Here is a 15877-nt window from a genome sequence, read left to right as displayed (position 1 = left end):
CACATCAAACTTTTAGGTTAATAGTTCTTTGATATTATATGATAGTTTTTTAGACTATATGATCCATGGTTCAAATTTTATAGCATCATTATTTATTATTGAAGTTTCGTCATATGGTAGAATAAACCGGTTTGTACACGCTCTAAGTGAAATTTTTATCCAGTTGAAGTGTGTCGAAAATAATAATACAAGTTGTTTTTGAACTTACTTATCATCTTAGCTTTTATATCAATTAGTTTATTGAAAAAAAAAAAAATCTATTTTGTCCCTAAATCTAAATATGTATCTATATACATTTCAGCCCGACTAGGTTGTAAACACTGTTTTTATTTTTTAGCTGTAAGTTTAAACTTTTATATTAAATAGATTATTCAAGGCATTGTAGGGTGATTTGTACATATTTCAAATTCAAGAGATAATTGTATACAACAAAAGTCTAGAGATAACATAAATTATTTTTAGTACTTGCTAATAGAATAAAAATAGTTCATATTTTAGAGTTTAGAGTTTAAGATTTAGGATAATATTTAGGATTTTTTACATGAAAATCATAATTGATAAGAATATTATTGTTTTATGAATTTTGGTAATTTAATCATTGATATATAAGAGTATGAATCTTTATTCTAGAAATATCAAATAAATTTTTAAATGATTTAATTTATGAAATGGCGATGAAAAAAAAATTAAGATAAGGAATTCTTTTTAACTACCACAATATTTTAGGCTTGATATATTTCGAATAAGTGATTGAAAAAATTATTAATAACTTTTAAGATTTGAATTTTCCTATAAATTTCCCTGATATTTATGTTTTATTTTTAAAACTAATAAGGTAAATGATTTTTTAATTTGAAACCGAGGCACACTGATTTGTGTAAATTATATACATACAACTTTTAGTCTCTCTTTATGCCCAAACTCATGAATTAGTAACCCATTCAATCCCTTTCATTTAATTATTTTGCAGCTAATGTTATACAGATCGAAATCAAACTTGAAGGTTTTAATCTTAAACCTACAAACAAGTTCTTCTCAAACCTTACTTGAAGGAGTGAATCCCAAATCATAGAATAATATCTCCAATGGAGGCTAGATTTTTTATTTGATTGATAAAAGTTATCTTTCAATACAAATGAGGAGGTTTATATACCTCACCTAACTCAAGACAAAAGACTTACATATCCAACTAGGGTTACATTTCAAAAGGTAAGTAATATGGGTAAATAGGAAAAGTGAAGGATATATGACATTTAGGTTATTAAACCTAAATGACAGAACAATAATTTTTTGAGTGGCAAAACAATAAAATCGGAAAAAAGGACAACAAACTAACGCGTTGTCTCAAAATTCAGAGTGCTGAAAAAATAGCCCACACGATGAGTCAAGTAACCCACACAGCGTGCGAGTCACTCCACATGCCGAGTGGGGAAGTGACACGACGTGTGGCTGGTGCTCTGCCCATCGTCGTGTGAGTGAAATTTTCTCCTTGATCCCCCTTCGCTCCAACTCCGGGTCTCGTGTCAAAGATGTCCGCATCATTCTCCCCTTCTTCCAAAGAGTTGGACTCCGACTTGCCCTTGGTGGTTGCAAGAGGATCATCCGGCTTCCATAGGCTTAAATCCCACACATTGAAAGAGGTTGACATCTTCCCGAGACAATTGGGGGAGGGCTATATGATATGCATTAGCATTCACCTTCCTAGTCACCTTGTACGGGCCGTACTTCCTCGGCCTAAGCTTAGTACTTGGGGCACTTGCAAGCCTCTCAATGCTTAGCTGTACCATGACTCATCTCTGACTTCAAATTGGAGATCCCTCTGATGTTCACCCACATTATCCATGAGCTTATGATTCCGCTCCTCAATGATATGCTTCACCTCTTGGTGCATTTGATGGTAGTCATTGGCTATGTGTTGGGTGGCTATACTCTTTTTCTCTCCCTTTGGAATATCACCAATATCAAGGATGTGGTTGGGGTCTTGGTGTACACGACTTCAAATGGTGTCTTCCCTGTGGTGGAACTAAATAATGCATTATTGGCAAACTCAGCTTAAGCCAACACATAATCCCACATCTTCAGCTTGTCCCGACATTTACTCCTTAATAGAGATTACACAAGGTCTGGTTGACCACTTCCGTTTGCCCATCTGTTTGGGGGTGTGTGGTAGTGCTATACTTCAAAGTGGCCCTGAGAATAGTCCATATGGCGTGCCAAAAGTGATTAATGAACTTGGTGTCCCTATTCGACACTATGCTTTTAGGAACTCCATGCAATCTCACTACCTCCCGGAAGAACAATTTGGCAATTACCGTGGCGTCATTTGTCTTACGGCACAGGATGAAGTGTGCCATTTCAGAAAATCGGTCAATAACCATAAAGATAGAATCCATACCTCGTTGAGTTATTGGTAGCCAAAATCTATGAAGAGGTCCTCCCATATCGATTCCGGTACTGGCAAAGGCATAAACAAACCCGCATTAGTGGCATGCCCCTTAGATGTTTCAAAAATTCCACATCGCTCCACAATATAGGCTACGTCCTTCCGTAGCCTTGGCCAATAGTAACATGAACTTATGGCTTCAAAATTTTTATCTCTACCAAAGTTTTCCCCTAAAGTTCCTCCATGAAGATCTCAGATCACCCACTTTCAGATCGACGTACCCGATAGACACAATTGATTCCCCCTCATGAGATAACCATTAAGTAATTGGTGCATCCCTGGATTGATCTTTGCACTTCTCCCAAATGCTACCAAAGTGTGGATCCTCCTGATAATCACCATTGCGGTGCTCGAAGAAATCTAGCTCAAGCGCCACTGTTTTTAGGAGTGTTAGTCTCCTACTTAGAGCATCTTCCAGTCTGTTTTGTTGCCCCACCTTGTGGATGAGCTTATAAGGGAACTTGTCCACAAAGGCGGACCATCTAGCATGTATGGAACTATGGAGCTGTTTTTGACTTCCCAAGTATTTGAGGGCTTAGTGGTCGGTGTATAGCATGAACTCTTTTCCCACAAGGTAGTGCTCCCACGGCTTCAAGGCTCGAACCACCGCATAGAAATCTTTATCGCAGGTGCCCCATTTTTGTCTCGAATCAGACAATTTCTCGCTAAAATATGCAATGGGCCTTTTCTCTTGCATCAACACTCCCCCAACTCATACTCCACTTGCATCACATTCTACTTCGAACAACTTATCAAACTCCGAAAAAGCTAACACCGAAATCATGCTTAGCTTTTCTTTGATCAATGCAGAGCTATTCTCTTGCTCATCTCCCCATTTGAAGCCCTTTCCCTTCTTCAAGCATTTGGTTAGGGGTGCCATAATAGCACTAAAGTTTCGTATGAACCGCCTTTAGAAGGTGGCCAAACCATGAAAGCTTCTAATTTCACCAACATTCCTCGGATTCAGCCACTCCCAGATAGCCATTACTTTCTCTTTATTAACCCAGATATCGTCTCTTCTCACCACATACCCAAGGGACACTAGGCTCTCCGTGACAAAATAACATTTCTTGGCATTAGCATATAATTGGTTTCCTCTCAACAAATCTAACACCATTCTCAAATGCTCAACATTTCTAAGGTCTTGTTATGGATGAGTATGTCGTCAAAGTAGACCACCACGAATTTCCCGATCACGGGCCGAAGTACTTTGTTCATTAGTCTTATAAAAGTTCTAGGTGCATTTGTGATCCCAAAAGGCATCACCAACCACTCATACAACCCATCCCGCATCTTAAACACCGTCTTCCACTCATCCCCGGCTCTAATTCGGATTTGATGATACCCACTCCTCAAGCCAATATTGGAGAAAAACTTAGAACCACTAAGTTGGTCTAGCATGTCATCAAGCCTTGGTATAGGAAACTTGTGCTGAATGGTGATCTTGTTAATGGTCCTACTATCCATACACAAAGAGGGTAACTATTCATCATTGTAATTCTGCAAAGTATTATGAACTTGACCTGAATCAAAACCATTTGAGAAAATATGTAAAAGAGAGTGCCTTTTTAAAATGTATCAACTTAAGATCTTGATTGCAATCCTTGTAGAATGCATATGATCAACCTTTAATATAATCGAAAGGATTCTAAGTTAGGACTGAAATGATTTTTATTGATAATCGACTCCATAAGGGCATGATTTTAAAGAAAATACACAACTTCTCAACATTTACCAAAAGGCAAGATACAAGGATAAATAGTTTTCCCAAAGGATGTTTATTGACAAACTTGTATAGAGCAATGGCATTCCAAGTTCGCGGGATCAGTCTTCCTAAGAGTTTCTTTAGCCAATAGGTATATTTGTTGACACATTCAGCTATCTGGAATGGACCCTCCTAATTGCATCCCGTTTTCCCCTTTCTACTGAGGACTAAGAGGCATATATATTGAGAAAGACTTGGTCTCTGAGGTGAAATTTCCTTGGCCAAACCTAATTATCATGAGTGGTTTTCATTCTCTGATAACAGACAACCATTTTAACTACCATTTTCTCTCTTCTTTCAACAAGGAGATCCAACTTTTTCCGCATATTTGCTTCGTTATCTACTTAGGAATAGAAGATTTTCCTTAGAATGGACATTCTTATTTCAACAGGGAAGAATTCCTTCATTCCATATGTAAGAGTGAATAGGGTTTCTCTTATTACCATTCTAGGCGTTGTTCGATATGCCTATAAGACACTTTCTAGTTCTTCCACCTATGATGTTTTTAGCTTGTCAAGAGTCTTTTTTGGTCCTAGCACAATTGTTTGATTTGTTACCTCAATCATCATGTTAGTCTGGTGTCGTTGCATAGAAGTAAACTGAAGGTTTATATGTAGCCTTTCACAATATATTCGAAAGGCAAAACATTTGAATTGCTTACCATTTTAGGTGATGACAGTGTGAGGAACACTGGATCTGCATAAAATTACTTCTTCTATAAAATTTATAATTTGTGTTGAAATGATAGTTGAGGCCAGTTTAGCTTCGGCCGATTTGGTAAAGTGTCCACAACTACAATTGGATATTTCTGTTATACATGTGGCAAAGTGCCATTCTAGTTGGATAATCCCTATGGCCGATGCCAAAGATCTGATTAGTGGTGCATAATTTTGATAAGCTAAGTAGTTTGTAACGAAGTCAATGATATCTCGAGCCATCTTTGGCTAAGAAAAACCTTGTAATTGAGCTTTCTTAGCCAATGCATCCTTCCTTTTATAGGTACCACAAATTGTTTCACGAGTTTCCTGCATAATGTACTTTGCTTCTCCGAACCAAGGACGATCAAATGACCTCCAATAAAATATGTTGTCACTACTAAATATTGAATAGACGTTCGAATGACATTTACTCGCTCTGCTTTGTCCTTCAGCTCCACCATTTTCTTGGTAAGATTCCTACAGTAAGATATGAGTGTATTGGGTAAAACTATTCATTGTACTTCGATGTTTTGTCCCTCTTTTTGTCATTTAGTCATGGTTTTCTTGACCATTTCGAAGTATTATTTCATAGAAGCCTATTTAGCCTCATAGTTATCTGTTAATTGGCTGATGACTAGCTTCAAGTCACTTTTTAGGACGACTCTGTCTAATTTTTGATAACATCCAATATATGAATGCCTTACAACAATTCCTCAAATTTTTCTACATTATTCAATGCTAGGAAACCAAGAGAGATGGAATATTTTAATGTGACTCAATCAGGACCTTTGACAAAGACACATATTCTTGCCCCGTCTTTGTTAGAACTGCCATCCAAATACATTTCCCATATGTCATTGGGGACTATGATTGTTGCTTGATCATCTGGAATTTCAATTGAGAAGTCTTCCATTGCTTAGGCTTTACATACTTTCCGAGGTTTGAAGGTGACATCAAACTCTGTCTCTAGTGTCCACTTAGGAATCCTCCCCAAAGTCTCCAGTGTCTACAAAATTTTCCTTAATGGAGTGCGGTTCTCATAATGATAGAATTACTTTGGAAGTAATGTCAAATATTTTGGGCAGCAATGACCATTTCATAAGCTAGTTTTTCAAAATTTGGGCATCTCGTCTTCGTATTGCGCCGGACCCTACTAACACAGTATAATAGAAACTGTTCGGTGCCTTCTTCCATAATTAAAACCATGTTTAATGATTCGCCAACATGAATGTAAAAATATTGTGTTTCATCGGATACTAGTCTTCTTAGGAGAGGTGGAGAAGCTAAGATGTTTTTTTCTTTGCTCAAAGGACGTTTGGCACCCGACGGTCCAATTGAAATTTTTGCAGAAAGGTAGATACCTTTTTTATCGAACAAGATATGAATCGACCAATGAATTGATTTTGTCATTCAATTTATTTACATCATTGAGATTTCTCAGGGGGTTCTTTAGACCAGGTGATCGGAGGTTTAGTTAATCCTAACAACTCCTAGTTCAACACATGATAGATTAGCATGTGTTGCCACGCTTCAAGCATATTGGAGATTCACATGCGGAGTGTATCAGAAATTAAAATAAAAAAGATTATTGGGTTTTACAATCAAATTTAGCTTTTGGTTCAAATAATCCATGTCAGAGATAATAATAAAAACTATTATTAAACCTTAACTATCATCTTAACCTTTTAGTCTTAACCTTTTAGTTCAAACATAGTATCAGAGCAAAACACTCCAATGGCTCCTGCTCCTGCTTCCGATTCCATCTCCTTCCCTGTAGCAGAAGCAGTCGCTGCTCTACACCATGTCTGCTCCCTCTTTTTAGGCTATCTCCTTCCTCAACATGCTAGAATCTTTACACCATGGATTATTTGCCTATACCCTAATCACACACAACTCATCTCAATTCAACCTTTGTTCTAAAACTGGCACTTCTAATCTCCATTTGTATCCGAATAACCCGCTCTCTTCTCGATAAGCTGATAGTTAATGTTTAATAATAATAATAACTTTTATTATTATTTCAATTGATTTTTTTTCTACAAAATATCTATAAAAAGTTGTATTTCAAATATAACCAAACATTGTATATCTAGTGGTGTATAATAATAGTAGTAAGGGAAATTAAAGAAATTAGATTGGATAATGAAAAAGAGTGGTTGAAATGAAAATGGATAAAAAGGAAGGAAGAAAACAAAGAAGAGACTATAATGCAAAGAAGGGCCTCGGTTGAGAAGGATAACACCAGAAAACTAAAACACAGTCAATAATAAACAACAAAAACAATGTCTTGTCAATATTTTCTACAAAAATCTCAGAAAACACACACGAGGGGCTTGGCTTTAGCTACCACTTTTTCATTATTCATCTCCCCTTCTCTTCTCTTCTTTCCCTAAATTATATTTTGTCTTTTATAATATAATTATACCAAGGTACAAATTTACCTTTAACATTTTTGGCAATAAAACAACATTATATGATCATTCTAATTTTGGTGTATTGAATGATTGATTATTTATTTTAATATATTAAATTTATTCTTTACTATATTAAATTTTTGATGACTATATTATACTTACTTTGTCAAAAACAAAATAATATTTACTTTGTGAAAAATAAAATAAGCATAGCCTCTACCTTAATATAATATTAATTGAGTATGAAACTATATTTCTAAAAATCACATTCCAAAGTATAAAAAATATTTCCCTCGGCTGGTTGGCATGTCTTCACCTCTGTTCGCAGATGCTTGTCACAGTCTCACACATTTACATTGAAGGTAACCGAGTCGTTGACGCTCTTGCTCGTCATGGTCTCACTGTTGATCATTTAGTATGGTGGGACACTGTCCCTGAGTTTTGTGTAATCTTTGTGTCAGATTACATTTTAGTCCCCTCTCAGTATAGGTTTATTTAATCTTTCTGTTTTCTGGTTGCTTGTATAACTTTTTATTTTCTTGTTTTCTTTATTTTGGGTCTGGTTTGGTTTTGTCCTTTCCGGCCTCCATCTCAAAAAAAAAAGTATAAAAAACATAATTTTTGACTTAGATAAAACTAGTAATGCCCATTTTAGAGAATAAGATATTCACAACTAACATATTTAGTAAGAAGTGTATTCATTTAATAAAAATATAAGAATAAAAGATAAATGATCTAATATATTGAAATAAAAAAGCTAAATCTCAATAAAAGCCTTTGAATTGGCTAAAAAAGTTAATTGACTTCCTGAATTTATAAAATATCTTCTTAACATTATAAAGTTGCTTAAAATGATATTATTAATCTTCTAAATCTACGTGACACATAAAAAATGATTTGAACAAATTGATATGTATGTCGCTTTACAATAATATTCAAATAGATCCTAATGATCAAAACCGTTAGATCTAGGCTGAAAATGCAAAGTATCTTAAGGTTTATATTTAATCAGTGTAGATGTAAATGACATTAGTCATCAGAATCCATAAAAAATACTACTGTATCACTTTAAATAAATTTAGAAACCGAATAGACACTGTAAATAAGTTTAGAAAGTTAAGAAATTTAAAAATGATACGCTTTTTCCCTCCAAATGGAGGGACCTTGGCAATAAAACTATTTGAGAGTTGATTTATTATTTGGATGAATAGGACGTAGCAGAGAAGGCTTGACCCGCAGGGTCTGTGGAGTGGGTTCCATGGATATATGAGCCAATGAGCTATTGGAATTTATGCTGAGGTTAGTATGAATGCATAGTACATTTGTTACCCTTTTATCCAACCAAAAAACACTTCTTCTTTCCTATCCTCACCTCTTCTCTTTTTTCACTTCCTTCTACCATGTACTGTTTCACATAGTACATGAGACCATCATTGTTTCACATATATAAGTGACAGATTTAGAGGGGGAAAGGGGGCATTGAGGTCATTTTGCCTATTGGCAGGGTGTTCCGTTAGCCTTTGAATTTTCTTAAAGTGATATAGTATTCATTTGCATTTATTTAACGTGACATATTGGTTCCCTAAACTTATTTAGGGTAAACCATTATCCTCTAAAATTGTTAAAATGATATAGTTTTTAATTTGTCCAAATTCATTTTTGTTCTTCCATGTAGCTTTAGCGGGTTAATCATGCCATTTTAATAAAGTCGGAGGGTTAGATGCTCTAAAAGATGTTGCCCCTTTTTCGAAAATTTATAGATCTACCACTGTATATAAGTAATCATATAGTTTTCCAATTAAGTAAAGTAATGTAGGATATTATCAGTTAGTGGTTACATAGATTTTTTTGATAATTTATCTCATCATTGGTTCGAGGCTCGTCAGACACTTTTTAAATGGATTCCCTTCCACTTAAAACTTTTCTTTTCTGTATATTAGGACTCAAATTTGAGATTTCTAACTAAAACGACTTGAGACTAACCACTCAAACCAATCTTAATTAATTGGTTACATAATTTTTTTTATGAGGGCATCAACACGAGTGATTTGGACAGAGCTTGAAACAAGGTTCATACGGTGTGAAGACAGCAACACGTTGTGTGAGACATCAAAGGAACTCGAAAACTGGGAAGAAAAGGCCACATATGGTGTGACCTTACACACACGTCATGTGGAAAGGAAGAAAGTTTCTGCTTCTTTTTTGTTAATTCACACAGCCTGTCACTTATACCACACCCTGTGTGAGTTAAAATGGTGCTAGCCCCAACTCAATCCGAAAACAAGCCACATGGCGAGTCACTCACACCCCTTCTAGTGTGGATCGTGCAAACTTCAGCCACGTTTGGCTTACTTCATAGCCAAGTTCATAGCCATTTTACACAATGATTATTGCCTTAATTTCTTGTTTTGCGTTATCTTATTTCCTTCAATTCTACCCCTAGTGTGTGGGTAAAATTACTAACACCTGGGAAGGGTATTTGGTTTTTTCTTATCTAGCTTTAGAGAGGTATATAATGTTAATGTTTTATAAGACAACACAACTTTTATCAATCAAACGCATTTTCTTCCATTGAAGTAAGGTTTTACCTTGAATAAGCTTATTTCCTACTAGTTAAGCTAGTGAAGAGTAAAACCTTCAGTATTATCACTGATCTGTATCAGTTGGTATCATAGTCGATAGGTTTCCTATCACGAGACTTCTTCGGCAATGGTTCAACCGAGGTTACCACAAGAAGCAATAGAAACACAAGATAAGAACATTCAGATTTGAAAATCGAAGTGAGGGAGCAACACCGGCTGTTTGCCGAGGAAATAAGGGAGATGAGAGCATCAATGGAAAGATTCCAAATAGAGATGCGAAATATTATCCAATAACCCATAGAAGGTCATTAAAAGAGAAACGAGGAGATTCCGATTTCTTAACCTCAACTACAACCAACACCGCCACAGTCACCTCCATAAGGAGGAATTCGGTGCCACCAAACCCGCATTAAAAGGGTCCAAGGGCTCACGAGGTAAGGAGACCTAACTATATATTAATGTATATATAATTTTTATAATGAATTTATAAAATTACTTGGATAAATTTATATGGAGATAATCCAAGGGTGAAACTGATGAACACAGTGGTTTGGTTATCTCAACAAGGATATGCAAATCACTAATTCAGTGACCCACTTATAAATTATTTATTTATATATAATTATAAAGAATAACTTTATAGTAACCAATTATTGAAATTAAAAGACAGTGGTCGGTATTATTAACTACATCATCACTGTTAAATAATTGGTGAGGCACAGGCAGTAGCATAGCCAAGTTAAATTATATATGTAATGTATCTATCTATTTTTGATGTGACATTTATCTATATATATTTATAACAATTTGAAGTACTTCTAGCCAAATGGAAATCGACACCCATTCATAAATTATTTTATTTTACAATGTCAATGAGACTATATCTCTAACACCAACATTCAACAGTACCGACATTTATATGTCCAATTTCAGGATCTTTCTCAACACAAATATGCAGAATCAACAAATTTTTAATGAATACTGAAATCGCAAGGATTTCTTTTGAGTAAAGTTGTTTCTATGTCCGAGATAAGATAAAATATGAGATAAAAAAAAGGTTAGAGACCGGTGACCATGCTAAAGTTAGTAGAGTTCGAAAAAGATGAATACTATGTAGTAAGCAGTTAGCTCTATATTGCGGAGAATGTACGTGTGTACCTTAGCTACCCAATATCTTATTCTACTCATAAGGTATCAGGAGTAAATCCGGTAGTCAGTCAGAATGTATGCTCTCACTCAGCCTACGGATAGATGTCAATTTCTGAGTGGTGAGTGTCCGTTGTAAGAAGGACAGTTTGCTTTTTGCCAAAACTTTCATGTGCGATTCCATGCAGTCGTGGAATGAAAGACATATATTAGTGTGATTTTGGAATTCTCCTTGGCAGAGCTGGTCCTGACAATTTAGAGGTTTTAAGCAAAATAAGCAAGAAAGGTCCATTTAATATAAAATTTACTAATTAAAGTGTAAAAGTTGGACAGACCTTTAAATTTTTTTTTTTTATTAATGGGCTTTCAGAAAGAATTAGGCCATCTTGTTAACACTAAAAACCTTTTTTTGGCCCCCTCCAGCCCTGGGCCTATACCCAGGGCCGGCCCTGTCCACTGGTCCACGTGGTTTCACAATAGTACATCTTTAACTCAGTTTGATTCGGAGGCTCCCTTAGCGACACGTGTCTTTACATTATATATATATATATATAATTAAATAAAAAGAAGAAAATGGGAGAAGTTAAATATCATATATAGTCAAGTAATTGAAAAAGCCCAAAGAAAGGCTATATATAGGTTAGACAGCCCACTAGTAGTCATGTGATACACATAGAGGACATGAATTTGGCCACCACCTTGTACATGAATCATTTACAATTCCATGTGTTTGTACAATTGGATCCCCATATTAATGGAAGGACATCTTATTTTCAATCTTCAAAACAAACATCCTAGACAAAATGTCACAAGAGATCCAAAGTTTAATCTTACCTCAACATTTAGGTGATTTAAATGTTTATTCTAAAATTTTCAAACAATTTAATTCTTTAACATGTTGATAGGGCTGGCAAATCATGTGTATCATGGGCTGAATTTTCAATGAGTCAACTTCTAGTATGGTCTAAAAAAATTCATGTAATAATTAGTTTAATCTGATTGGGTGTATATCGATTTGATATCTAGTTTGCTAATCATATATAATATTATCATGTTTATTAAATTTGTGTGTGTAATAAATTCTTGAATATTTATCGGACAAGAATATATGAGGATCATTGAATGCAATTGGATAAAAATATGAGAACATTTGAAATTTTGAAAATTTAGAGGATAGTTGAAGTTTTAGGCCAAGTACAGAAGGCAACAAATGTATTAAACCTTTCAACAAAACATTTTCAAGAGATCCACTTCATACATCAATTTCTCATTCAATATTTAATATAATATACATTTTTAAAGATCCTATAAAGTATCTATCAAAAAAAAAATCCTATAGAGTAGAAGACATGGACATAGTACAAGTTACTTGAAACTCAATCTATCTGTAATATAATTAAGCCTCAAATTAACGAATAGTACTAACAAATATCGTTATTTTTAACAACTTTCAATTCAACTTTCTCTTGTTGTAGATTCTAATGATGCAAGGCATCTAGTCGACTAAATGAGATGGGATAAATGGTCAAAAAAATCGAGTCAAAAGGACATTACGCTGAAGCAAAGAGAATGTCATTTATGTAAAAAAAAAAGAATACTATATGGATCTAAAGAAAAAGCTTCTCCTTTTTATTTTGTAATTCACACGTTGTATGGCTTTTCTATATGACATGTTGACTTTAAAAATGTCATATAATAGTTTGGTGTGTGGTTTTTTTTACCATACATTCTAATTATAATTTTGTGCGCTCTTTATTTACAACTTCTACCCTTAGCTTATTTACAAGCTTGTCACTCCTTGCCCTTATCTCATTTTACCCCTTAACTTTATCCTTTAATTACTTATATAATTTGTTCTTTTAGGTTTTGAGGATGATTTATATCTTTCTTTTGTAAGTATGAAACTTTTTATGGATCAAAATATAATTCTATTTGAAAGTTTTTGTTAGGGTTTATCATTTTAACATTGAGAATTTTTCAATTTATACGGGTTTAACTTGTGAATCTTGGAGGTTTCACAATACTATTACATAAATTTTTCAATTTCTAGAGGTTTAACTTTGATTCTGATACCAAAATCAATTACAATTCAATTTATGGAAGAAGTACAACCAAATTAGATTTTATCATTGCATTTGACAGAAAAATCAAGCTCATATAAAGCCCGAACAAGTGCCATGGAGGACAAGGCTACAGGCAAAGGACCAAGCAACCATACAACCAAAGGAAAAGTGACGCAGAGAACTCTATTCCCAATTAGTGACAGCAAAAACCCTCTTTCAAATACATTTTCTGCATAAGAAGACGAAAACCCCAACTCAATGGAAGGCACATTTAGCAAGAAATTAGCATCTATCATGCATCCTAGCCCCATTGAACTGCACAGGAAACTAACTAGCAGAAAAACACATCCTGAACCGAATTTTAGAGCATCTATTTTGCCTGTTTGTATCCCGAAATATGCACTGCTGTTTAGAAGATGGCTTGCTTTATAGATGTTGTTCGTCAATGCTGCCAATGATAGGTTGATTAGAATTGCTATTGAAGCTGTAAATATTGTTCCCATTTGTGCGTTTCTCAAGCTTTGAATTACCAGAATGCTTTTCTTGTCATTTCCCTGCATTTGAGATGAAGATTTTTTCAATAAAATAGATAAAATGGAACATAGGAATGTTGTTTCCTGTAAGCAATGTTTGATGTTCGAGTTTTGTGTATGACAAAAATTGTAGCAACCGTATCCGGAGTGGATGGGCCGAGTAGAAAGCTTGAGTAAGGAACTGCTTTGATGATGGGACAAGAATAAACACGTTGGAAATGGAGAGAGTGTGACCGATGTCTGTTAGTATGGTGTGCATTCAATGACATGTTGACACATTTTAAAACGGTGAAGTCTAAGGTATTGCATATGAGACAAAGCGGATAATATTTACATGATATCAGGTCAGGTTGTTACGGAAATACTTAGTTGAAAGCTAAGTTCATAGTTGAGGCAAAAGAATCATTTTTATAAGTATCTTTGGCACCGACAAACATTATTTCTATAAAACTATAACTAATAGACCGTAATGGAAACCTAAAAGAAATTGAAACGAAAGTAGAAACGGACACAAAAATGCTACTGAATAAGAGTTTTCATGCAACATAAGTTGGAAGAGCTTTGTCCTTTTAACGATCCTTCTCCTCCATTAAGGGAGTTAGAAAAACACACACATACACATATGTTAAAAATTGCAAATTTTTTTTGTACAAACTAAGTAGCAACATGTAATTTTCAAGGAGATTTCACCATTGATACCTAATCAAATACAGATTCCGAATAAAGTTATGTTACTGACAAAAATTATAAGAAAAATGAAATTTTCATCTGTGATTCTAATTCCTTTTTTATTTTATTTTTCTCTGGAGTTAGGGGTTGACGAAACCTTCTCGAACCTGAAGGACCAAATTAAAATGGAATTTTGAGTAATAAGCGGCCCTAAAGAATGACTATGGGATTAGAATGAAATGAATCTCACATCGCAAACGAAGAGAAGTGAGAGTTATAGGGCTATATTTTGGTAACGTATATATGCTTTCAATACATATATGCATTTTAAATCCGTGAAAACAATACTATTAAAGGAGAGGTGAGTATTTACCTCTTTTAAGGAAGAAAGCCAATTCTTCCTCCTCAAAGCATCGATTCCAATAGTAGTTTGAGAAGGTTTGTGCTTGAAACAATGCCATAGATATGCATGATATCCTAACATTAGGAGAAAACTAAAAGGAACTAATATTGTATCAAGATAATCGATTAAACCCATTTCTGAATTCAAAGGAATTTGATTATTCTACCTATTTATTCTTCTAAATAGGTAACTATGTGATTTAGGTATTTATGTATCCTTGTACGAGTTTAATTGTGGAATCCATGGAATGGACATTAATGACTTTTATTCAAATATTGAATTACGTTATGCTCATTTATAGTGGGATTTGGTATGTCCACTATCTCCATTTGTGTTTTAATGCAAACACCAATACCAAATTATTTTACTTTTCTAGGAAAATGATTGTCAAAATTGATAACTTATGGCTCACATATGATACACGTTTCTTCCACTCCTGTTTTATTTACTCAAAATTTGTTTACCTGTTTTTTTTTTTTTATTAGAAGAACCTGTGCTAAACTTTTTTTTTTTTATTTTTTTTTGGGATCCTGTGCTAAACTTTTATACAAACCTTTAATATTTAATAGAATTTTATATTAAAAAAAATATAAAAAGAAATGAATGAATGGTAAGATTGTGAATTTTGAATGGTTGAATATCTAAATCATATATATGCGTTCAATACAGTGAAACAGTGTAAATAGATCTTATTACATTTAGGGCTGTAAATGAACAGAGCCGCTCATGAGCGGCTCGGTGATCGGCTCGATAAAAGCTCGGCTCGACTCGGCTCGATTTGTAAACGAGCCGCTCGTGAACATGATTTACTGGCTCGGTTCGTAAACGAGCCAAGTTTGAGCAGGCCAAAGCTCGGCTCGAAAGCTCGTGAACAGGCTCGATTAGAACATTTATGAATAAATTTTAGTTTTATAGAAAACTATATAGTTTTGTGTTAATTCACAAATATCTAAACTTAATATTATTTCATTTGCTATTAGATGAGCTCATTCACAAACATAATAAATGAGTAATAGACGAACTATTTGTAAGCATCTTGTTTATTTATTCACGAACTTTGCTTGTGGGCTTGTTTATGTACACAATTAAAGAGTTATTTGCGAGCAAACTTCACAAATATAATGAGTAAATTACATCAATGGTACCTGAACTTTACTCTAA

General features: G+C 34.4%; 1 protein-coding gene across 1 annotated transcript; it reads right to left on the bottom strand.

The window, feature by feature from the left end:
- Positions 1-13164: 13164 nt before the first annotated feature.
- LOC136203888 (uncharacterized) lies at positions 13165-14946 on the bottom strand. The gene is made up of 2 exons (XM_065995104.1): positions 14687-14946; positions 13165-13665 (listed from the first exon to the last, which is right to left on the bottom strand). The coding sequence occupies exons 1-2, from the start codon at positions 14849-14851 to the stop codon at positions 13165-13167; spliced, it is 666 nt and encodes a 221-aa protein (XP_065851176.1). The 5' UTR covers positions 14852-14946.
- Between the last annotated feature and the right edge of the window lie 931 nt (positions 14947-15877).

This window comes from Euphorbia lathyris, chromosome 8 (assembly GCF_963576675.1).
Source record: "Euphorbia lathyris chromosome 8, ddEupLath1.1, whole genome shotgun sequence".
Lineage (NCBI taxonomy): Eukaryota > Viridiplantae > Streptophyta > Magnoliopsida > Malpighiales > Euphorbiaceae > Euphorbia > Euphorbia lathyris.
This window is presented reverse-complemented; position numbering and strand designations above follow the sequence as displayed.

What these genes read in the sequence shown, in the direction of transcription:
- LOC136203888 (XM_065995104.1), bottom strand. Translation starts at nt 14,851, where the DNA reads ATGGGTTTAATCGATTATCTTGATACAATATTAGTTCCTTTTAGTTTT. An exon ending in GGCTTTCTTCCTTAAAAGAG is followed by an intron (nt 13,666 to 14,686) that starts GTAAATACTCAC and finishes TCTCAAATGCAG; the next exon opens with GGAAATGACAAGAAAAGCAT.